Source organism: Ovis aries, chromosome 1 (genome assembly GCF_016772045.2).
Source record: "Ovis aries strain OAR_USU_Benz2616 breed Rambouillet chromosome 1, ARS-UI_Ramb_v3.0, whole genome shotgun sequence".
NCBI classification, from domain to species: Eukaryota; Metazoa; Chordata; class Mammalia; order Artiodactyla; family Bovidae; genus Ovis; species Ovis aries.
In genome coordinates this window covers 113237139-113261672 of record NC_056054.1, presented here as the reverse complement: position 1 = coordinate 113261672, position 24534 = coordinate 113237139, and the positions used below count along the sequence as shown (strand labels likewise).

Below are 24534 nucleotides of genomic sequence, written 5' to 3'. Positions count from 1 at the left end.
CCTTTTTTAGCATATAACCAGTTAAACCTGGTGAAACGTATCCCATCCCAAAATGAAACGTCTTGATTCTTAGAGCTTTTCCATTTCTCTGTTTCCATTAATGGGGATCATCCTGAAGTAAGTTTCTCATTTTATTTTTACTTCCTGAACCCACATCAATCAGCCTTTTGTCATTACCACTCTCCAATGAGACAACTTTCGTCAATCACTTGTTGTTGAGGCTTAGTCACTAAATTGTGTGCAGTTCTATTGCTAACCCATGGACTGGAGCCTGCCTGGCTCCTCTGTCCATGGGATTTCCCAGGCAAGAGTATTGGAGTGGGCTGCCATTTCCTTCTCCAGGGGAATCTTTCTGACCCAGGATCAAACCTGGGTCTTCCACACTGCAGGCAGACTCTTTACCATCTGCACCACCAAGGAAGCTTTTAATCCAGCTTTATTCTGCTTCTTGATGTTCCTCAGTATGTAAACTGTTTCTTCTTGAGGGTTACTAATACTTTCTATTCTCTTGCTTTAGAAGCTGTTTTTCCAAATTTTCTCCTAGATCTTTACATTATTTGATCCTCCATTTAAGGCCTATGGCAAAAGCAGTGTTCTCACCAAAACCCTCTTCTTCCCAAGTACATAGGAAAACTACATTTGCCAAACCTACTGCAAGGGAGACTAGGAAAAGTAACAGAGTTTTAGTCAACTGAACAGTGGCAAAGGCCATGCCTTATCCCTAAAATATTTTGCATAATTTTCCAAACTTTCTTCCCCAACATCCAAAGCTAGAAGCAAAGAATTTCAAGTTGGTGAGGCCACAGTGTGGAAGAACCTGGATTCCTTAGTCACTGCTTGGAGGAAAGCCATTCTAGAGAGCTATCTCAAACTCTGAGTGGGTGAGAAACAAATTTTTATTCCAATCGGCTACTGAGATTTTGAGGCTAGCTGCTGTTGTTTGGTTGCTAAGTTGTGCCCAGCTCTTTGTGATCTCCATGAACTGCAGCACGCCAGGCTTGTGACAGTTCAGTTCAGTTGCTCAGTCATGTCCGACTCTCTGTGACCCCATGAATCGCAGCACACCAGGGCTCCCTGTCCATCACCAACTCCCGGAGTTCACTCAGACTCGCGTCCATCGAGTCAGTGATGCCATCCAGCCATCTCATCCTCAGTCGTCCCCTTCTTCTCCTGCCCCCAAATCCCTCCCAGCATCAGAGTCTTTTCCAATGAGTCAACTCCTGTCATGAGGTGGCCAAAGTACTGGAGTTTCAGCTTTAGCATCATTCTTTCCAAAGATATCCCAGGGTTGATCTCCTTCAGAATGGACTGGTTGGATCTCCTTGTAGTTAGTCCAAGGGACTCTCAAGAGTCTTCTCCAACACCACAGTTCAAAAGCATCAATTCTTCTGCGCTCAGCTTTCTTCACAGTCCAACTCTCACATCCATACATGACTACCGGAAAAACCACAGCCTTGATTAGATGGACCTTAGTCAGCAAAGTGATGTCTCTACTTTTGAATATGCTATCTAGGTTAGTCATAACTTTTCTTCCAAGGAGCGAGCGTCTTTTAATTTCATGGCTGCGATCACCATCTGCAGTGATTTTGGAGCCCAAAAAAATAAAGTCTGACACTGTTTCCACTGTTTCTCCATCTATTTCCCATGGAGTGATGGGACCAGATGCCATGATCTTCGTTTTCTGAATGTTGAGCTTTAAGTCAACTTTTTCACTCTCCTCTTTTACTTTCATCAAGAGGCTTTTTAGTTCCTCTTCACTTTCTGCCAGAAGGGTGGTGTCATCTGCATATCTGAGGTTATTGATATTTCTCCCAGCAATCTTGATTCCAGCTTGTGTTTCTTCCAGTCCAGCATTTCTCATAATGTACTCTGAATATAAGTTAAATAAGCAGGGTGACAATATACAGCCTTGACATACTCCTTTTCCTATTTGGAACCAGTCTGTTGTTCCATGTCCAGTTCTAACTGTTGCTTCCTGGCCTGTATACAGATTTCTCAAGAGGCAGGTCAGGTGGTCTGGTATTCCCATCTCTTTCAGAATTTTCCACAGTTGATTGTGATCCACACAGTCAAAGGCTTTGGCATAGTCAATAAAGCAGAAATAGATGTTTTTCTGGAACTCTCTTGCTTTTTCCATGATCCAGTGGATGTTGGCAATTTGATCTCTGGTTCCTCTGCCTTTTCTAAAACCAGCCTGAACATCTGGAAGTTCACAGTTCATGTATTGCGGAAGCCCAGCTTGGAGAATCTTGAGCATTACTTTACTAGCGTGTGAGATGAGTGCAATTGTGCAGCAGTTTGAGCATTCTTTGGCATTGCCTTTCTTTGGGATTGGAATGAAAATTGACCTTTTCCAGTCCTGCGGCCACTGCTAAGTTTTTTAAATTTGCTGGCATATTGAGTACGGCATTTTCATAGCATCGTCTTTCAGGATTTGAAATAGCTCAACTGGAATTCCATCACCTCCACTAGCTTTGTTTGTAGTGATGCTTTCAGAGGCCCACTTGACTTCACATTCCAGAATGTCTGGCTCTAGATGAGTGATCACATCATCGTGATTATCTTGGTTGTGAAGATCTTTTTTGTATAGTTCCTCTGTGTATTCTTGCCACCTCTTCTTAATATCTTCTGCTTCTGTTAGGTCCATACCATTTCTGTCCTTTATCGAGCCCATCTTTGAATGAAATATTTCCTTGATATCTCTAATTTTCTTGAAGAGATCTCTAGTCTTTCCCATTCTGTTGTTTTCCTCTATTTCTTTGCATTGATCGCTGAGGAAGGCTTTCTTATCTCTTCTTGCTATTCTTTGGAACTCTGAATTCAGATGCTTATATCTTTCCTTTTCTCCTTTGCTTTTTGCTTCTCTTCTTTTCACAGCTATATGTAAGGCTTCCCCAGATAGCCATTTTGCTTTTTTGCATTTCTTTTCCATGGGGATGGTCTTGATCCCTGTCTCCTGTACAATGTCACAAACCTCATTCCATAGTTCATCAGGCACTCTATCTATCAGATCTAGGCCCTTAAATCTATGTCTCACTTCCACTGTATAATCATAAGGGTCATACCTGAATGGTCTAGCGGTTTTCCCTACTTTCTTCAATTTAAGTCTGAATTTGGTAATAAGGAGTTCATGATCTGAGCCACAGTCAGCTCCCGGTCTTGTTTTTGTTGACTGTATAGAGCTTCTCCATCTTTGGCTGCAAAGAATATAATCAATCTGATTTCGGTGTTGACCATCTGGTAATGTCCATGTGTAGAGTCTTCTCTTGTGTTGTTGGAAGAGAGTGTTTGCTAGGACCAGCGCATTATCTTGGCAAAACTCTGTTTGTCTTTGCCCTGCTTCATTCCATAGTCCAAGGCCAAATTTGCCTGTTACTCCAGGTGTTTCTTGACTCCCTACTTTTTCATTCCAGCCCCCTATAATGAAAAGGACATCTACTGGTAATAATTACCTTGACAATACCTTACTCAAGTGGAATCTCTTTAGAGAAGGCTTCTCTTACCACCCCATCTAAAATAGCCACTTACCTCTCAATTCAAACTCTAGCCCTGTTTTTCTTTAAAGAACTTTTAATTTTGAGTCAGTGAGTCAAAGTCGCTCAGTTGGGTCTGATCCAGCACCATGGACTGCAGCTCACAGGCCCCTCTGTCCATGGAATTTTCCAGGCAAGAATACTGGGGTGGTTTGCCATTCCCTTCTCCAGGGAGTCTTCCCGACCCACGGATCAAACCCAGATTTCCTACATTGCAGGTAGATTCTTTCCTGAGCCACCAGGAAAGCCCTTTGAGTGTATTTAAACATTTATATACTTATTTTTTTAAGTTAATCTTTTCCTGCATGATGAGAACTTTAAAGATCCACTCTCAGACTTCCCTGGTGGTACAGTGGATAAGAATCTGCCTGCCATCTACTGTAGAGCACATGGAAATCTGCTCAATGTTATGCGGCAGCCTGGATGGGAGAGGGGATTGGGGAAAAATGGATACAGGAATGACTGAGTCCCTTTGCTGTTTACCTGAAACCATCACTACATTGTTAATCTACTACACCCCACTACAAAATAAAACGTTAAAAAAAAAAAAGAATCCTCCTGCCAGTGCAGCAAACAGAGGTTTTACTGCTGGTCTGGAAGATTCCACACGCTGCAGAGCAACTAAGCCCCTGTATCACAAATACTGAGTTTGCATGCTGCAACTACTGAAGCCAGTACACCTAGATAGAGCCTGTGCTCTGCAACAAGTGAAGCCACTGCAACGAGAAGCCTGCACACCAAAACCAGAGAACAGCTCCTCCTCTCCACAACTAAGGAAAGCCTGTGTGCAGCCACGGAGGCCCGGCACACCCAGAAATGCACAAGATCCATTCTCTTCCAATTTCAAATATACACTACGGAATTATTAACTAAGGTCACCCTGCAGTGAACTACATCCCTGTGACTTCTTTATTTCATTACTAGAAGTTTGTACCCTCCCCCCACCACCTCTGGCAACCACCATGAGTTTGGTATGTTTTTTAAGATTCCACATGTAAATGAGATCATACGGTATTTATCTTTTCTGGGTCTGACATTTCACTTGACTTGTTTATAGTTTATCTTTCCCATTAGAATGTAAGTTCCATGAAGGCAGGTACTCTATCATACTCTCTACTATATTCCCAAAGCCCAGAATAAAACCTGGCTCGTTATTACTACCACAGGTAACATTTGTTAGAAGCTTGCGATGTGTCAATCTAAGTAATTCAGAAATAGTATTAGATACTGGAATGACAGAAAGACTATAAATTTGCTTCATGGTAAAAAAAACAATGAAAAGAATTAAGACAGAAGCCCAGCTAAACAGGTTCTAAATAAGAGCTGTCAATAACCCGTAGTGCTACAAGTCTAAATACAAAAATGCTCTCCATGGAGATGTGCCTTCAATCCCAAGCTGTCCTACATTTGAAAAGTTTTAAGAACAGAAGAGATAAACAGTATCATTTGTTAAGTTTTTTGTGCCAAGAACAGCTGATGCAGACCCACGCAAAGGAACTCAGGACTTGAAAGCCAATTTGAGAGATGGAGCAGGAAAGAGCACCGTGCCTGAACAGGAAGCACTAGCGCTATAAAACCTAAATGAGTGCTGTGAAACCTGGGAGGAGGGCTTCAGCGGCCATGACAGCTGCCCCAGCAGCAGCAGGAGGCAGCAGGAGGCGGTTAAAGCTCAAGCTTCCCAAGTCATCCGGGAAGACAGCAACCCACCTGCAGGAAGCCTTCTAACAAGTATGCCAAGTGAGAGTCTTAATCGTGGAAGTGTTAGTAGCTCAGTAGTGTCTGACTCTTAGCGACCCCATGGACTGTAGCCTGCCAGGCTCCTCTGTTCACGGAGTTCTCCCAGCAAGATACTGGAGTGGGTTGCCATTTCCTTCTCCAGGGGATCGTCCCAACCCAAGGACTGAACCTGGGTCTCCTGTATTGCAGGCAGATTCTTTACTATCTCAGCCACCAAGGAAGCCCACAAATATGCCAACTGTTGTTAGAGACAAGCAGAAACAAACCTGAAGAATACGAGTCTTCTGTTGATTATTCGTCATTCTTCTTGACTTGGTCCTTTCCACTTCGTGTCTATGAACCCATCCTCGAAGTTCATGATTTAACCTATAAAATAGCTTAATTGATTAAACATATTTCATAGAAACAGATGTTTCACCTTTGACTGGAAAGGAATTTAATCATGTTCTGAGGTTCTGAAGAGCATTCCAAATGTCTAATGATTCAATATTCTTTTGACTTAAGAAAGCGAAGACACTTAATGTTAGTTGTTTTTAATGACTTGCATTTTTATATGGTAGTCTCCTCAATCATGAGTTCAAAGTTCAAAGAAAATCATAGCTAAATACCTGCCCAACATAAATACTAAATGCAAAAGTTTTTCCACAAAAAAAAGTATTTCTGTTTCTGCTCTTGGACTATGTACACACAAATACTGGAGATGCTGGAGAGCATAGAACAAGTCATAGGACTCCTAACTACAAATGGATACATCAAGGCCTTTGAAACTCATGCTCTTTGGGGAGAAGAAAAAGAATCAATCAACTGCTCAGGAAGAGAATTTTCAAGGCACTATATTCCAAATTTTCCAAAACTGAAAAAAAAAATTTTTAAGCCCAGTTCAAATATAACTTCCCTTTATTCTGCTTACTTTTTAAAGCAGTTGTGGAGATGTCAGACTATACATACTTTTCTACAATTGATTACTACATACCACACACACACACACACAAACTGAAGCAGTTTTTAAGGTGTGAAGATAGGATCCAAAAAATCACAGGAAAAAACAATTCAAGGGAAGAGTAAATAAAGAAAAATACATTAATGTGAAAGTGATTCCAGAATCACATATCTTCAAATTACTACCTTCCTAATTTGAAGGAAAAGGTACCTTCCAATATGAATGTTACCACCTGCAAATCTAATACTTACCCTGAATTTTTATATTAATATCATTCTTTAGTTTTCAAATAAGACATATTTAAGCATACAACTCCAATATAATCACATAAAATAGACCCAATACCCTCTTTATCAGGTTGGTGGGGAAACTGAACAATTGATATGCCTGCCTATGGTTATGCAAGAAATAATTCAGAGTTTTCTCAGGTATTTGGTTAATCTGAATTAATATCTTTCTAGGTTCCACAGCTAAGCATGGGAACCCAATCAGCTATATCTGCAACAACTGACAACACTCACCTGAGAGATTCTGTTGTGTTTATCAGGGGCTGACAGGGAGGTGGAGGAATATAGAGTAATGGTTCTTCAGTTAGCACCATCAGGGCTTTGTCATTTGAAACAGAATGGTCATATCTGAAACATAAATGTACAGAATGTGTTGCCTTGTGTCTTATATTCCTAAGAAGAAGTTTGCTATAAGAAAGTCATTGCTAGTATTGTTTTCATGGAAATAAAAATATAAACAAGTACAGTCCTACTATACAGCAGAGAACTATATTCAGTTTTCTATGATAAGTCATAATGGAAAAGAATGTTAAAAAGGAATGTGTGTGTGTACACGCAGCACTAATTAACACAATACTGTATATCAACTATACTTCGATACTTCAATAAAAACATTTTTGTAAATATTTTAAATAGAACATACTGCAAGCAAGAAGTGAATGTGATTTAAAATGGAGGGAAATATATACCATATAGCACAAACATCAGTTTGCAGTTTTCTACAGAGATTATCATGGTAGTTCACATTTACTGCCCAATTATTAAGTACTTAAAACTAGAGATATAATGATAACACATAGTTCACGTCTTCAGTGAACTCGAGGCATACTCAGTGATGCTGGAACATAGGAGGGAACACAGTAAGACGTTAAACTGGGGGAAAGACCCACTGATGGATAGGAAAGACTTACGATTGACAGTGAAGTATTATGTAACCAAGACTGAAATTTTGTGCTCATTCTCAACACTGTGATAAGAGAACTGAACAGTCTCCTTAAAAGAGTGTCAGTGTATACATCCCAGTGTTCATTACAGCACTATCTGCAATAGCCAGGACATGGAAGCAACCTAGACGTCCACTGACAGATGAGCAGACAAAGAAGCTGTGGCACATGTATACAATAAAATATTACTCAGCCACAAGAAGGAACATGCTTCAGTCAGCCCTAGTGAAGTGGATAAATCCAGAGCCTGTTATACAGTGACGTAAATCACAAATAGAAAAATAAATATCATGTATTAACACGTATGTATGGAATCTAGAAAAACCAGTACTGATGAACCTCTTTAAACAGAGACTCAGATGTAGAAAACAGACTTGGGACACAGCGGGGGAAGGAGCAGACAGGACAAACTGAGTAGCACTGAGACATATACAGTGCAATATGTGAAGCAGACAGCTAACGGGAAGGGGCTGTGCAACACGGGCAGCTCAACACGGTACTTAGGGACAGCCTGGAAGGGTAGGAGAGGCTGGAGGGGGTAGGGAGAGGTTCAAGAGGGAGACATATATATACTTATGGCTGATTCATGCTGTTATATGGAAGAAACCAACATAATATTGTAAAACAATTATCCTCCAATTAAAAATAATTTTTTTAAAAATATCTGTGTGTGGTAGGGGAAAGGAAAAGCATAAAATACTTGGCAGGAGAAAAGTAAAAGCCTTGAAAAGTTAAATATTAGAATCATGGAGGAATCCCTAATAAAACACCTGACTGACATTAACCACTTATTCCATTAGCTTTAAAAAATGTACTTTCCTAATCATCACAGTGATCTATCTCATGTGAATTCATATCCAAAGTGTGATGTAGTGAGCAAAATATGGGTTCCTAATCAGATTCTAATCTGAGTTGAGGATATTATTGCTATTTATTCCCATCAGTCTATTTTAACCTTTCTTACTAAGAAATCTGAATTCTGTCTTGAATTTCTTTATATACAATACTTTATATATAATACCATATATTGTATATACTTTATACACAATATATGGATTTAGAAAACTATATTTATTAAAATTCAAAAAGAAAAACACAAAATTGGACATGGCTAGATTTGTGCTTTTCAATCAACAATAGATACTTTTTGAATACCAACTATGCGCCTGATACTGTGCTAGGTGATGGAATTCCAACAGGGAACAGGGAAATGAAGTCCAATCCTCCATGATCTTGATGGAGAAGATGGACCAAATACAAGAAAACAAGCACATAGAATAAATCCAAACTGAGGTAATAGCTATGAAAAAAACATATGGTTGAGACAGAAAACCAAATGACAATGTCTACTTCAGATAAAATGGTCTGAGAAGGAGATGGCATTTAAGACAAGGCGTAAAGGATGACAAGAAGCCAAACCTATAAAAACTGGGGGAAGAGTGTTCCAGATAGAGGCAGGTGGGAAAATGGAGGCTTTATGGAATTTAAAGAAAACTCACCAGCTGAAAAGTTGTAAGCAAGTGAGGGAGGCACAAGATGTTTGGAAAGATGGAGACCAATCATGATAAGGAATTACTAAATGTAATAAGAAGCCACAAAACAGTGTTAGCGACCCCATGGACATGACTGAGCGACTTCACTTTCACTTTTCACTTTTATGCATCAGAGAAGGAAATGGCAACCCACTCCAGTGTTCTTGCCTGGAGAATCCCAGGGCTGGGGGAGCCTGGTGGGCTGCAGTCTATGGGGTTGCACAGAGTCGGACATGACTGAAGTGACTTAACAGCAACAGCAACAGAAAAGTGATATATTTTTAATTTATACGCATCCCTTGCTATTGTACCAAAATCAGTTTTGATGGAGGCAAAAGGGGAAGCTGGGAGACCAGTTAGAGTGGAAAACCACTCTGCCTTGCACTTGGTAAATTCTCTCAGTTAGGAGAGATCAATAGCAATCTGGGCAAGAGCTGAAGATACTATGACTAAAGTGGTGGCAGTGAAGATAAAAAATGAACCAATTCAAGATAATATTTGGAAAGAATATCAATAGCACTTGTTCAAAGGGAGGAACTAGGGTCTCTGGCTTGAGCAACAGAAATGAAGACGCGTACTCTACAGAAGTGGGTGGAACTAGAATATAGAGTTTCACTGTGCAGGTGTCAAGTTTGAAATGTTAAGAGAAGTGAAGAAACTAATGGATATATGACTTTGGGACTCAAAGTCTGGACAGGAAATGAAAGAGAGTCATCGGGATATACAGAAATGGACTGCGTGCTAAATTATGGCATAAAGGGGGAAAAAAAGTTCACAGCTCTATACTTTAGGATTTGGATAGAAGATGAGCCTACAAAGATGAAGCAGAGCCCATGAAAACAGAGGAAACCAAACTGCAGCAATACTAAAGGAGAATGCTTCAAGAAGGAGTGATCTATACAGCCAAATGCTGAGGAAAGATCAAGATAGAGATACTGGATTTGACAATGCTGAAATCACTGGCCACTTTGACAAAAATAATTTTTGCAGTGTGGAAAACTAACTTTAGAGAAAACTTAAAGACTTCTAAGTATGCCACATACAAGTGGGAAAAAGCAACAGCAGAGGGTATATACACCATTCTTCCCTGCAGCTGTACCAGAAACATTCTTGACGCCCTTTCTTCTGCCTACTGGCGTTGTTATTCAGAATAAAACAGCGATGGTGGTACCCAGGTAATGAACTCACATACAAAAGGAAATCAGCTCAAATTAACTGTTGAGGGAGAAGGAAAAAACTCTGCCTTGCACTGGGTAAATTCTGAATGCTTTTAAGAAGCCAGAGACTGTTTGCCACACTAAAAAAAAACAAAACAAAAAACAAACCTACTAAGACCAAAGATCTTTATATATGTGTTATTTTAAAATCAGGTCTGAATACTCACAAAAATACAAACACTGAAGTCAAGTCCATCAAAAAAATCAAAAAAGTATAGAACTACTTTTGAAACTATAAATCTGATTTATAATGTTATTTCCATGTGATCATTACTCTAGTAATGATTTCTGCACATCTGTGCTTTGTTCTATCAGCCAAAAATATTCTTTGGAAAAGGAAACAAAAAATGTGATAGGAGAAATATTGTATCAGGAAAGGGACTGCTGCTGCTCCTGCTGCTAAGTTGCTTCAGTCATGTCCGACTCTGTGCAACCCCATAGATGGCAGCCCACCAGGCTCCCCCATCCCTGGGATTCTCCAGGCAAGAACACTGGAGTGGGTTGCCATTTTCTTCTCCAATGCATGAAAGTGAAAAGTGAAAATGAAGTCACTCAGTCATGTTCAATTCTTCGCAACCCCATGGGCTGCAGCCTACCAGGCTCCTCTGTCCATGGGATTTTCCAGGCAAGAGTAATGGAGTGGGGTGCCATTGCCTTCTCTGAGGAAAGGGACTAGGTGGAACTGAAGGGGAAAGAAAAGGGAGAACCTAAGCCAACGTGCAATCTGGAGACAATGATATCCACACTACTCCTGAGATGGTCAGAGCTCCAGACTGCCTGCAAACAATTCCATACCAACAGGAAAAATTTCAATAAATAAATCACTGCAATAAAGGGCAGTATTAAGGAGCTACAGCTCCTTATGAGAATTCCTGGAATAAATACAGGTTCTGGCTGATGCCTTAGAAGTAGAGTGACTATCCTTTTTCCTTCATCCAAGACAGTCCTGATTTATAACTGACATCCTGACATAATTATTACACTGGTACACTAGTACTAGTAGCTGAAGCTCCAACTCTTTGGCCATCTGATGCAAAGAAGTGACTCATTAGAAAAGAGCCTGACGCTGGGAAAGACTGAAGGCAGGAAGAGAAGGGGACGACCGATGATGGTATGGTTGAATGGCATCACCGACTCAATGGACATGAGTTTGAGCAAGCTCCAGGAGTTGGTGACAGACAGGGAGGCCTGGTGTGCTACAGTCCACGGGGTCCCAAAGAGTCTGACACAACTGAGCGACTGAACTGACACTAGTACTACCTTTCATTATTAAAAGGCTCTCGGTTTGGTTGACAGCTTATATGGTCATCTTATATACCACACATTTCTAAGACTGAAAGAATATATGCAGTTAATTATTAAATGATAGACAAATGTAATATTATAAATTACGAGATTAGAATCTACTCCCTTTTTATTTGAACCAGTTCTCATTAACTCTCCTGAAAAAATGAAACATAACATAAAGTAAGCTGCATTAAAAAACACACACACAAATGTTATGGCTGAGTATAAATAAACCACCTTAAAATCAGTTTAAAACAAATTCATACTTGGTGCTTTCAAATGTTTCACAAACATTTTTTGGTATCTGTTATTTCGTATATAAAATAATAAAAGAAAGAATATCAAATTAATGGGCTAACACCTAAATCTACCAAATGGCTCAATAATAATCTTAGGTATTTCAATAGAGACTTGCATACAACCAAGAATTGATAATCATTTCCATTTTTATTGAGACCAGTAACCTATTAATAAATAATGCGCAAGCAATGGAGGCTCTAGGTCAGGGACAGAGAGATGGCTTACACTTCACGCATAATTTTGAAAGCTGATAAATTACAGCCTAAAAGTCATTCAGACTTCTAGTTAGAACTAATACGATCAAAGGAATGTGCTTTCCACAAACCACTGTATTACCTTACTCTAACGTGGACAAGTAACTGAAGGCTTTTATTTATTGTAGTTAGTGAAAAATACAAAATATTTTTATAAAGCTTGCCTGAACAGTAATTTCAGGTGTCTAATTCCATTCTATTTTTAGCAACAAGCTATATAACTAAAGGGGCATACTCTCAACTCTCATAAATCCAAAGGCTATCTATGAAAAATGTTAACTTTTGCTGGATCTTACGTAGACAACAACAGAACTCAAAATTACATGATATGCAGGGCTAACTTGGAAAATTATTTAGTAAATTAAAAATACTATTACTATTAAATTCCAGTAATATTCAAGGAGACTTATACAATCACTAAGATCAGTATTTCAGAAGTATGGCTAATTTGGGCATGTAAAAAAAAGGAAATGTTAGGTTTTCCAACATCTATCACATTCTATGTTGCATAACAGTTACTACCATATAATTCTTTGGATCATCTGCCATATTTAGCACAGTATTTTGCACACTGCAGATTCTTAAAAAAAGTGAATACTAGCATTCTTTTCCAGGAAGACTAAATGAAGACAAGCCTGAAGGACTATGGTAATACTCTCATTAAGTGGTATGGGTGTAACAGTAAAAAATCAAAAGAATGATTCCCCATGGCCTTTGGCCTGTAAAACCTTAGAGAGTTAAGAGTAATCAAATCTTTAATGATTTTCAAGCATTATTCTGTACCATGGTTGCCACACTATAACTTCCCTTTGCCTTGTAATTCAAGGACCTAGTTCCACTTGACTCTAATAAAAATTATAAATCACACAGGAAAATGCTTATCAAAAACATTTCTGAAAAGGGCCACTATAACCTTCTTCTACTTGACATAAGGTAAAAATTATATTTTCATACAGTTGTCTTTACTATTTCCAAGCTATATGGAAATTTATGAAGACAGAATTAAATTATAACAAGAAAAAGAGATTCAATAAAAATCACAACAAACAAGTATAAATTATTTTATCTAATAGCTGCAAATGGGTTCAGCTATATCATTCCACCAAATCATATCCATCACAGATGAAATAGTAACAAATATTACACTATATATACAAACATATGACAGTAAAATAACTATATTAAAACACTACAAACAATATACCATGTGTAATATATAAGGTATGTATTTCAATGCGTCCATTAGTACACACAAACTGAGATTTTAAGGTCCCAGCTCTACAAGAATTCTAAAACTGGGACAGTTTTTAAAAAGGAAATTTACCCTTAGAACTGATCTTTTTAAAATTTACGAACATCCTTGTAACTTGTTTGCTCTACTAGTTGAAATTGTGTATAAACAATTCAGATATAAATCTAACCTGTAGCTGTTTTTCTGGATGATATCATCTGATGTGTCTTGCTCCTCTTTAGCAGAAAATCCTAGAAGATGCCTCCTTTGATTTGTAGGGTTCACACTAGGATTCATTCTCTTGGAATCTTGTTCCAACATGCTGAAAATGTTAAAATGTTAGCAAATAATTGAAAAAAAAGTTCTCATACATATTCATACAATGTGTAGCTCTAAAGCAAATCAGAATTCTGTACACACAGCAAGAATACTAGGTATAGAGGCAAGTCAAAAGAGCTTACTGATACGGTCAAATCCCTAACTTGGCATCCTGTACATACATGAAAAACAATTTTGAAAATAATTTTTCTAACTATAGAAGTACATTATTTATAAACTGTTTTAAAAAGTCAGTATTCTATATGCTTTAAACTATGAATATATCCCTGGAGAAGGAAATGAGAACCCACTCCAGCATTCTTACCTGGAGAATTCCATGGACAAAGGAGCCTGGGGGAGTACACTCCATGGGGTCGCAAAGAGTTGGACACAACTGAGTGACTTAGCATGTGAATATATACATATATATAAAGTAAAAATAAGTACAATGTACATATAAACAAATTCTAAACTCAGATAATAACTAGAATAATAAGTCTTCCTCGATGCTTCAGACTGATGTTTTCAAAGAAACACTTCAAATGAAATGGGAATTATTCTCTTTATCAACAATCAAATTCACTAGATTTTCACCATCTCAGAAGGCAGGCTATCAAATAAACTTAACAGAAAATTTTTAAATGTTTATTTACTCCTTTCTCTTCACTCTCCCTAAATCTTTCTGTATGTATCTGGGGCAAACATATATATATATATATATATATATATCTCAAATATTGCAATAGTTATTTAACACTTTTAACTAATCAAGGGCTTAGAAATCTGGCTCATTGATATGATATCTTGTGTGTTTAATTTTACAGTGCCACACATATAACTTATACTAGTCAAAATCTTCTTGAAATTCAACACAAAGGGAATTTCCCTAGGGAAGCACAAAAAAAGGGATACCAGATTCTATTTAGAGGGATGAAGTGAAGGAAGCAAATAAGGCTGATGAGAGGGTCACAGTTAAGGACCCTGAGATTGTAAGAGAAAAGTTCTTTAGGGTATAGTACTTTGCCTCCAGATTTGGAGAAAGGGATGTTAGGTGGAAGGAAAAAGCATGCACATCACTCTAGAACCTTTTTCTGATATCTTGCTATATTCCCCATTCTCTTCAATTCTTCATTCCTAGAGTCACCATCATCCAGTGTTTCTCACATAGTGTGCTGTGGCACGCTGGCATACTACAGACTCTTCAGAGGTGTACCACCAAATGATGGTCATGGTGTAAAATCTAATTTTGCTACAACTGAGGCTCCATTTTGTTACAACTGTATCTTTCAGAAAGAATGTTCACCTGAGTGGTCAGGAACAGTATAAACCCTGCTACAAATGAGATAAAAGGCTGTGGAATATCCAACTAAACTTATGAAAACAGCCTGGTGAGTATTTTAGAAAACATGAGATAAGCAGTAAACAAAAGCAATTTTGTAGGGAAGCCAAATGAAGAGTGTGATAACAACTGTAGAATGTATTTTTTTCTTTTTGAACCTTACATTTTGGAAAAGGGCTTACTTTTTAATCCTTTCAGGGGTGATGCCAAAAATTCTACTTAAGAAAGTAAGCCTAAACAAAATCAAAGGTAAAAACTTCCCCCTCGGGACTTCCCTGGTGGCTCAATGGTAAACAATCCACCTGCTATGCAAGAGACACAGGTTCAAGCCCTGATCTGCAAACATCCCACAAGCTGGAGAGCAACTAAGCCCAGGCACCACAGCTACTGAGCCCAGGTACTGAAGCCCAGGCACCTGAGAGCCCACGCTGCACAAGACATGCCGTCACAACAAGGAGCCCGCGCACCACTAGAGAGCAGCCTCCGCTCTCCGCAGCCAGAGAAAAGCCCGCCCAGCGAGAGACCCAGCACAGCCCCAAATAAACAAATAAATACAATTGTTTTTTTTAAAAAGAACTTACCCCAGTTTACAGAATTAATTCACCTCCTATCAACCTACCTCTTCATTGCATTTGTGAAATAGCCACATAATAACATTCCTGTTCGGTGGAAGTACTCCATCAATTTCACCAATGACTAGGAGAAACTCTACCACTGTAATTATTTAAGAATTGCGTCTGAAGCCCACTCACATTTTATTTCTACTGGATAGTGTTGAGCTAAAAGCTCCTAGGAAGGAACAGGGTTTGGGAGAGGAGCAAATTCTGGGTGTCCCTCCCTGCAATTCACTTCAATAGGGTCCTCTTTTTTTTTTTAAACTAAAAATGTTTTAGCTAGTATCACTGGTCTTGGTATAAGTTCTGGACTCTGTGGCTATTTAGAACATACCTAATAAGCACGCCTTCTTCCAATATCCAAAGAAACCTAGCACCCCTCAGCCCTCACTTCAGGCTTTCTTTTTCATGGCTGTAGTTTCTTCCACATGTCCTCTTTACAGTACAGTCTTAGGTTCCTTCAGCGTATGTGCTCACTCCCCTCTCAATATGCTTCTCAGAGATGACATCCAGAACTGGCCACAGCGCTTCTCAGGTGGTATGACCACTACAGGACGGAACAGGGTAATTCCTTCCCATGTTCTAAATATTATTCTTCCACCAATGCAGCCTAATGTCACACAGACTTTTCTGGCAGTTACATCAGACTCTAGATTGAAGTTGGTTTAATTAAAATTCCAACTCTTCTCACAAACTGACTGGACTATTACCCTCCCTTCCCTTCCCTTCTTCTCCCGCTTCCAATTTAGAATTTACATAATTGAGCTTTGTGATCTAGCTGAATAATTTACGTTAATTCCCTTTAAAATATCATTCAAGAACTTTTCAGATCCTAATTAGCAACAGAAATTCTCCTTCAAAGCAAGGAACAACATGCCATCAACATCCTCAGCTGAGCTGTTGTTAAGATATCAAAAGAACAGAGAAAAGAAATTGAGCCCTGGAGCATGCTCCCAGGCAGCTTCTAAGTTTGTAAAAACATAAGTTAAAACACTTATGAATTAATCATAATATCTCCTAGTCCAAAACCTCTGTCTTGACCATAGGGATATTACAAGACTGTTAAACATTCTCCTAAGACGCAAATGCAGTATAACAGCAGCTACCATTTTCTGAGCACCTTCTATGTACTAAGGAATGAAAGCTCAAAGAAAGCTGAGGCTCAAAGAGTTTAAAGTTTGCCAAAGGTCATGCTGTGATACGGTGATTTATAAAAAGAAATATATATTTGGTGGCAACATTTTTCTGGCCCAGAGCTCCTAACATCCTTGTGAATTTCCCAAGTGATGAGAGCCATAAAGGTGCCATATGCTATGCTAATGAGGTGATTCTGGAAGGCCCTTAGGTTGCCTAAGGATGGGGGTTAGTCCCCAGAGGAATCAGTCATAGAACACAGAGTTTGCACTTTTAGTCCCAACTCGCACCCCCACCTCCAGGAAAGGGAAAGGGACTAGAGATTAGGTTCAATCACCAATGGGCAAGTGACTTAATCAACCATGTCTCTGTCATGAAGCCTCCATAAAAACCCAAAGCAAAGGGATTCAGGGAGCATCTGGGTTGGTGAAGATTCAGAGACAGTGGTGAGCTTGAAGAGGGCATGGAAACTCCCTGTCCATTCCCTCATACCTTGCCCCATGAAGCTCTTCCACTTGGCTGTTCTGGAGTTATATCCTTTATGCAGCTCTTCCACTTGGCTGTTCCAGAGTTATATCCTTTAATGATAAACTGGTATTCTAGTAAGCAAAATGTTTCTCTGACTTATGTGAGCCACTCCAGCAAACAAACAGAAACCTGAGGATTGTGGGATCCTCTGATCTCTAGCTGGTTGGCCAGAAGCACAGGTGACAACATGGATTTGCAGTTGATGTCTGAAGGGGGTTAGGGTAACTCTTGTAGGATGGAGCCCTTAATCTGTGGAATCCGACCTTGTCTCCACACTGGCTGCATCAGAATTAAGCTGAATTGTAGGACACCCAGCTGGTGTCAGTGCTTGGTGGTACAGGGAAAACCTCTCCATATTTTGGAACTGGATAATCAGAACCCTTAGGAGAACTGTTTGGTGGTATGGAAAAACACACATTTGGAATTGGTACATGTCAGAAATGTACATGCTCTGAGTAATTAATGAAGCCAGGATTTGGGTCCAGGATTAGAACATCATCACTGCCTTATGTTGACAACATTTTCCAGAATGACTGATTGATTCACTCATTTATTCAACATGTTCTAGACACCTATTACGTTCCAGGAATCATATTTGATACTAAAGACTCAAAGATAAAACCGAATATAGTGTGTAAGTGTGTCTGTGTGTATGTTGGGGGGGAGGGGGGATACAGATAAAAGATAATAGAGGGATTAGCAGCATGATAGCGGTTAATGCCAAATGTTACAGAAGCATACAGCTAGGGCATTTGATCTTTACCAAGAGGATCATGAAGTTATCTTAAATGACAAGCAGTAAATAAACAGGTGGAAAAGGAGAATGGGAGTGAGAAAAGGCATTTCATGCAGACTAATATGGAAAAGGACACAGTCACAGGAGAGTATGATTTGCTTGAGAAATTGCAAGTAAAGCAGGAGAGGGTATATGGGTGGACATGTGCATGTGTAAGCACAGCGGGAAAGGGACAGCCTCAGAGAGAGAAGGGAAAGAGACGAGACGAAGAGTAATGCAAGGCTAGATTATCTATGGGTGGCCTTGCCTGCCACACTATCAGCAAGTCTAGCAACTTATTCAACAAAAGAAACAAAACTGGTATGTTTTATCCTTGTTTTAATTTTGGTTCCCAGTTATCATATCCCTTTCTATATCAACATCTTCCATGTGATTAATGTTAAATTCCCCAGTATAATGGGGGAAATCTAGCTTCTTTTAGAAACTGATATTACACTTGTCCTCCACCCATCTAGACTACTTGGTGATTATCACTGCCAGAAAAACAGCAGACCACTAGAACCGTTCCTCTGCTTTACCTACTTCCTGGCTAGGTATCTTAAAGCTGTTTGTGAGGCTCTCATAGGTAAGTGCCAAGTTAAAGTGGCTGCTATGGCTTCTAGGAGCAGCTTTTACATTTTTCCTTCCTCGAATCCTACTGTCAACTAGCAATGAACACACTTAGTTCTTCTGGATCAGAACGCACCTTCCTCTAGCACAGTGACTCTCACAAAGTGCAGTACCCAGACCAGCAGCTTTAGCATCACCTGATAACTGCTTAAAAATGCAAACCCTCAGGTCTCATTCCAGTTCTACGCACCCAGAAACCCTGGAAGTGGTGCCTAACAAGGTATGTTTTAACTAGCTGGCCACATGATACACACCAATGTTTGAGAACCAGTATTTTAAACTATTCTTGTTTCTCATAACATCTGTCCTACCTCAATTCCCTAAAGGTTACATGTTTTTCCAATAAATCCAACAGAAGTGAACAGCGTGGGGAAAAGGATGGGGGACTTAGATGAAATGGCTGTGGAAGGACACAATCAAAAACGATGTATGTGGTTTATGGATGATTAATAGTTATTTTTTAAAGGTTTATATTTATTTTCATTTATTTTGCTGTGCTGGGTCTTACTTACAGCATGTGGGGTTTTGATATTTGTTGCGGCACGTGGAGTCTTTAGTTGTAGCATGTGGGATCTAGTTCCCCAACCAAGGGTCAAACCTGGGCCCCCTGCATTGGGAGCGCAGAGTCTTTGTTACTGGACCACCAGGGAAGTCCCTAAAGTAAATTATTAATAAATTATTCATAACCATTAGTACCTGAGAGTTTTTAAAGAGTTCTACTGGTTATTGTTCTTTAGATGATTTTACTACCACTATGAAAACTGGCATTTCAACTCACAACTTATAACTGTTACAAGGAAATGCCTTGAGTTTAACTATCAGTTCAGTTTATTCCATCTATAATTGGACTGTAATCACTTAGCAGTCATAATCACTTAGCAGCTACGCTTGCTCGAAACCAGTTTTAATGTTGACTGGTTTGGCTCATAAGTGATCACTATTTTTCCCACTGCCCACATGAGAAAATGATTATCAGAGTGTAATGACAAATATATGCTTAACCATAACTACTTTAATAATTTTACCCTTTTTTAGCCTGAGGGCTCACTTAGATCTCATTCAATGGACTCCACAAAAAAGATCTTCACAACACTTTCATTACACACAGTCAACAAAACATTTTTAACAAGGAAGTAAATCAGAAAAGGGGCAAAAAATAAACATCCAGGCTAACAAATACATGAAAAGATGCTCAACATCACTCATTATCAGAGAAATCAAAACCACAATGAGGTACCATCTCATGCTGGTCAGAATGGCTACCATCAAAAACTCTACAAACAAAAATGCTGGAGAGGGTGTGGAGAAAAGGGAAGCCTCTTACACTGTTGGTGGGAATGCAAACTAGTACAGCCACTATGGAGAACACTGTGCAGATTCCCTAAAAAACTGGAACTAGAACTGCCATACGCCCCAGCAATCCCACTGCTGGGCATACACACCAAGGAATCCAAAATGGAAAGAGACACGTATACACCAGTGTTCATCACAGCACTGTTTTCAATAGCTAGGACACTGAAAAACCTAGATGTCCATCGGCAGAGGAATGGATAAGGAAGTTGTGATACATATACACAATGGCATATTCAGTTGAGTTCAGTGGCTCAGTCGTGTCTGACTCTTTGCAACCCCATGAACTGCAGCACACCAGCCTTCCTGTCCATCACCAACTCCTGGAGTTCACGCAAACTCACGTCCATCAAGTCGGTGATGCCATCCAGCCATCTCATCCTTGGTCGTCCCCTTCTTCTCCTGCCCCCAATGCCTCCCAGCATCAGAGTCTTTTCCAATGAGTCAGCTCTTCGCATGAGGTGGCCAAAGTATTGGAGTTTCAGCCTCAGCATCAGACCTTCCAATGAACACCCAGGACTGATCTCCTTTAGGATGGACTGGTTGGATCTCCTTGCAGTCCAAGGGACTCTCAAGAGTCTTCTCCAACACCACAGTTCAAAAGCATCAATTCTTCAGCACTCAGCCTTCTTCACAGTCCAACTCTCACATCCATCCAGGACTACTGGAAAAACCATAGTCTTGACTAGACGGACCTTTGTCGGTAAAGTAATGTCTCTGCTTTTAATATGCTGTCTAGGTTGGTCATAACTTTCCTTCCAAGGAGTAGGTGTCTTTTAATTTCATGGCTGCAATCACCATCTGCAGTGATTTTGGAGCCCCCCCAAAAAAAGTCTGACACTGTTTCCACTGTTTCCCCATCTATTTCCCATGAAGTGATGGGACCAGATACCATGATCTTCGTTTTCTGAATGTTGAGCTTTAAGCCAACTTTTCACTCTCCTCTATCACTTTCATCAAGAGGCTCTTTAGTTCCTCTTCACTTTCTGCCATAAGGGTGGTGTCATCTGCATATCTGAGGTGATTGCTATTTCTCCCAGCAATCTTGATTCCAGCTTGTGCTTCTTTCAGCCCAGCATTTCTCATGATGTACTCTGCATATAAATTAAATAAGCTGGGTGACAATATACAGCCTTGGCATACTCCTTTTCCTATTTGGAACCAGTCTGTTGTTCCATGTCCAGTTCTAACTGTTGCTTCCTGACCTGCATACAGGTTTCTCAAGAGGCAGGTCAGGTGGTCTGGTATTCCCATCTCTTTTATAATTTTCCCCAGTTTATTGTGGTCCACACAGTCAAAGGCTTTGACATAGTCAATAAAGCAGAAATAGATGTTTTTCTGGAACTCTCTTGCTTTTTCCATGATCCAGTGGATGTTGGCAATTTGATTTCTGGTTCCTCTGCCTTTTATAAAACCAGCTTGAACATCTGTAAGTTCACGGTTCATGTATTGCTGAAGCCTGGCTTGGAGAATTTTGAGCATTACTTTACTAGCATGTGAGATGAGTGCAATTGTGCAGTAGTTTGAGCATTCTTCGGCATTGCCTTTCTTTGGAATTGGAATGAAAACTGACCTTTTCCAGTCCTGTGGTCATTGCTGAGTTTTCCAAATTTGCTGGCATATTGAGTGCAGCACTTTCACAGCATCATCTTTCAGGATTTTGAAATAGGTGAATTCCATCACCTCCACTAGCTTTGTTCATAGTGATATACTAATGCTTTCTTTTTTTTTTTTCTATTTTAGGCTGAGTTTATTTATTTATTTATTTTGTTTCTGTTTTAAGGCAGTGTTTTATTTATTTATTTTTAAATATAAATTTATTTATTTTAATTGGAGGTTAACTACTTCACAATACTGTATTGGTTCTGCCATACATCAACATAAATCAACCATAGCATACACGTGTTCCCCATCCTGAACCTGATGCTTTCTAAGTCCCACTTGACTTCACATTCCAGGATGTCTGGCTCTAGGTGACTGGTCACACCATTGTGATTATCTGTGTTGTGAAGCTCTTCCTGTGTACTCTTGCCACCTCTTCTTAATATCTTCTGCTTCTCTTAGGTCCATACCATTTCTGTCCTTTATCGAGCCCATCTTTACATGAAATGTTCCCTTGATAGCTCTAATTTTCTTGAAGAGATCTCTAGAGTTTCCCATTCTATTGTGTTCCTCTGTTTCTTTGCATTGATCGCTGAAGAAGGCTTTCTTATCTCTCCTTGCTGTTCTTTGGAACTCTGCATTCAGATGCTTATATCTTTCCTTTTCTCCTCTGCTTTTCACTTCTCTTCTTTTCACAGCTATTTGTAAGGCCTCCTCAGATAGCCATTTTGCTTTTTTGCATTTCTTTTCCATAGGGATGGTCTTGATCCCTGTCTCCTGTACAAGGTCACGAATCTCCATCCATAGTTCATCAGGCACTCTGTCTATCAGATCTATTCCCTTAAATCTATTTCTCACTTCCACTGTATAATCATAAGGGATTTGATTTAGGTCATACCTGAATGGTCTAGTGGTTTTCCCTACTTTCTTCAATTTAAGTCTGAATTTGGCAATAAGGAGTTCATGATCTGAACCACAGTCAGCTCCCGGTCTTATTTTTGCTGACTGTATAGAGCTTCTCCATCTTTGGCTGCAAAGAATATAATCAATCTGATTTCAGTGTTAACCTCTGGTGATGTCCTTGTGTATTCTTTTCTTGTGTTGTTGGAAGAGAATGTTTGCTATGACCAGTGCGTTCTCTTGGCAAAACTCTATTAGTCTTTGCCCTGCTTCAATCCGTATTCCAAGGCCAAATTTGCCTGTTACTCCAGGTGTTTCTTGACTTCCTACTTTTGCATTCCAGTCCCCTATAATGAAAAGGACATCTTTTTTGGGGTGTTAGTTCTTAAAAGGTCTTGTAGGTCTTCATAGAACTGAGAATGGCATATTACTCAGCTATAGAAAAGAACACATTTGAGTCAGTTCCAATGAGGTGGATGAAACTGGAGTCTATTACACAGAGCGAAGTAAGTCAGAAAGAGAAACACCAATACAGTATATTAACACATATATATGGAATTTAGAAAGACGATAACAATGACCCTATATGCAAGACAGCAAAAGACACACAGATGTAAAAAACAGACTTTTGGACTGTGTGGCAGAAGGTGAGGGTGAGATGATTTGAGAGAATAACATTGAAACATGTATACTACCATATATAAAATAGACGATGAGTGCAAGCTCAGTGCATGAAGCAGGGCACTCAAAGCCAGTGTTCCAGGACAACCCAGAGGGATGGGGGAAGGAGGGAGGTGGGAGGGGGGGTTCAGGATGAGTGGACACATGTACACCCATGGCTAATTCATGTCAATGTATGGCAGAACCACCACAATACTGAAAAGCAACTAGCCTCCAATTAAAATAAATAAATTTTTTTTAAATGACTAGAAGAAAAAGAAATAAAAATGCATCCAAACAGTCTATGAGTCCCAATTTTATTAATCTATCCATTTGGCCTGAATGTATATTGAAGGCAATATATCAGGAAATTCTGTAAAGAAGCTTTTAAAGTTTGTCACTTGTTTATTTTCGGTAGTTGCTGTCCTTCAGCCCCAAGTCCTTGTAAATTTTTTTGAAGTCTTAAAATGAAATTTCTCTTAAGCTAAATAACAGAGACGCTGACTGTCCAATTCAGCTCAAAACAACTATATATGCTTCAAACTATGAAATGACTTACAGAAACTTTAACCATCTAAATAACTGCAAATTTACATTTCCCTTGTTTTTATTAATATGTGAAATACATGAGGGAGCTTTATTTTACTAGCAGAATTCAAGACTGTCTTCATACAACTTTGACAACACAAATATGAAGGAAGGAATTTGACAGTCATAATAGCCAAATGTACAAAAGAGTAAGAGAAAATTATTGTTGATGTGAACTTTCAGATTCTTGGCATGAGTGTTTTTCCATCATTCAGTGTCTCTTTTTGTTAATTTTGGAAAAAAATTTCCCAAAACACAAGGAGATGACTCAGTCACAGTAAGAGTTAGTATAATGATTAACTGTTATAGTTCATGATATAAATAAGGCAATCTAATCACTTTTCATAAGCAGCTTAAATCACATTCTATTCAGTGTTTTCAAATAAACTAATAAATATTTTTAAAAAAACAGAAGTCTTTATGTCTCTGTGACCAAAAACAAGCTACCCTGCAAAAGTTACAAGTTTTAAATCTCAGAATAACCATTACACCAACAAACGCTGCTCATGCTGGGGGTCAATGGGCCTGAAAAGCACAGATTAATAAAACATAAATAACTTCAATTTCCCCAAAAGTCTGGAAAAAGTATTGTAAGAATTGTTACTTTATTTTTTTATTTATGAAATTCTAAAAGCTAACAACTGTTTCATTTATGAAGCCAACTTAATTATTAAGATATGATTTCAGATACCCAATTTTCATAGCAAGGAGCTCAACAAAAAACGGTACATCTCCAAATCTATTCTACCCTTATGAACCTGTTTCCTTACTGGTCAATTTTAAAGTCAAGCCATTTCAGCACGTAAGAATCTTACTGGTTCCCATCCCCAAAAG

The 24534-nt window shown here is 39.1% G+C and overlaps 1 protein-coding gene across 3 annotated transcripts in view; it reads right to left on the bottom strand.

Annotated features, from left to right (window-relative positions):
* The window catches only part of ATF6 (activating transcription factor 6), a 248398-nt gene that overhangs the window by 141048 nt on the left and 82816 nt on the right, over positions 1 to 24534 (bottom strand). For all 3 annotated transcript variants that reach the window (XM_042256929.1, XM_060415542.1, XM_060415543.1), the window contains 3 exons: positions 13453 to 13584; positions 6732 to 6845; positions 5537 to 5636 (listed from right to left, as the gene is read on the bottom strand). In XM_042256929.1, the coding sequence (XP_042112863.1) occupies positions 5537 to 5636; positions 6732 to 6845; positions 13453 to 13584 (346 nt within the window). The remainder of the gene's footprint in view (positions 1 to 5536; positions 5637 to 6731; positions 6846 to 13452; positions 13585 to 24534) is intronic.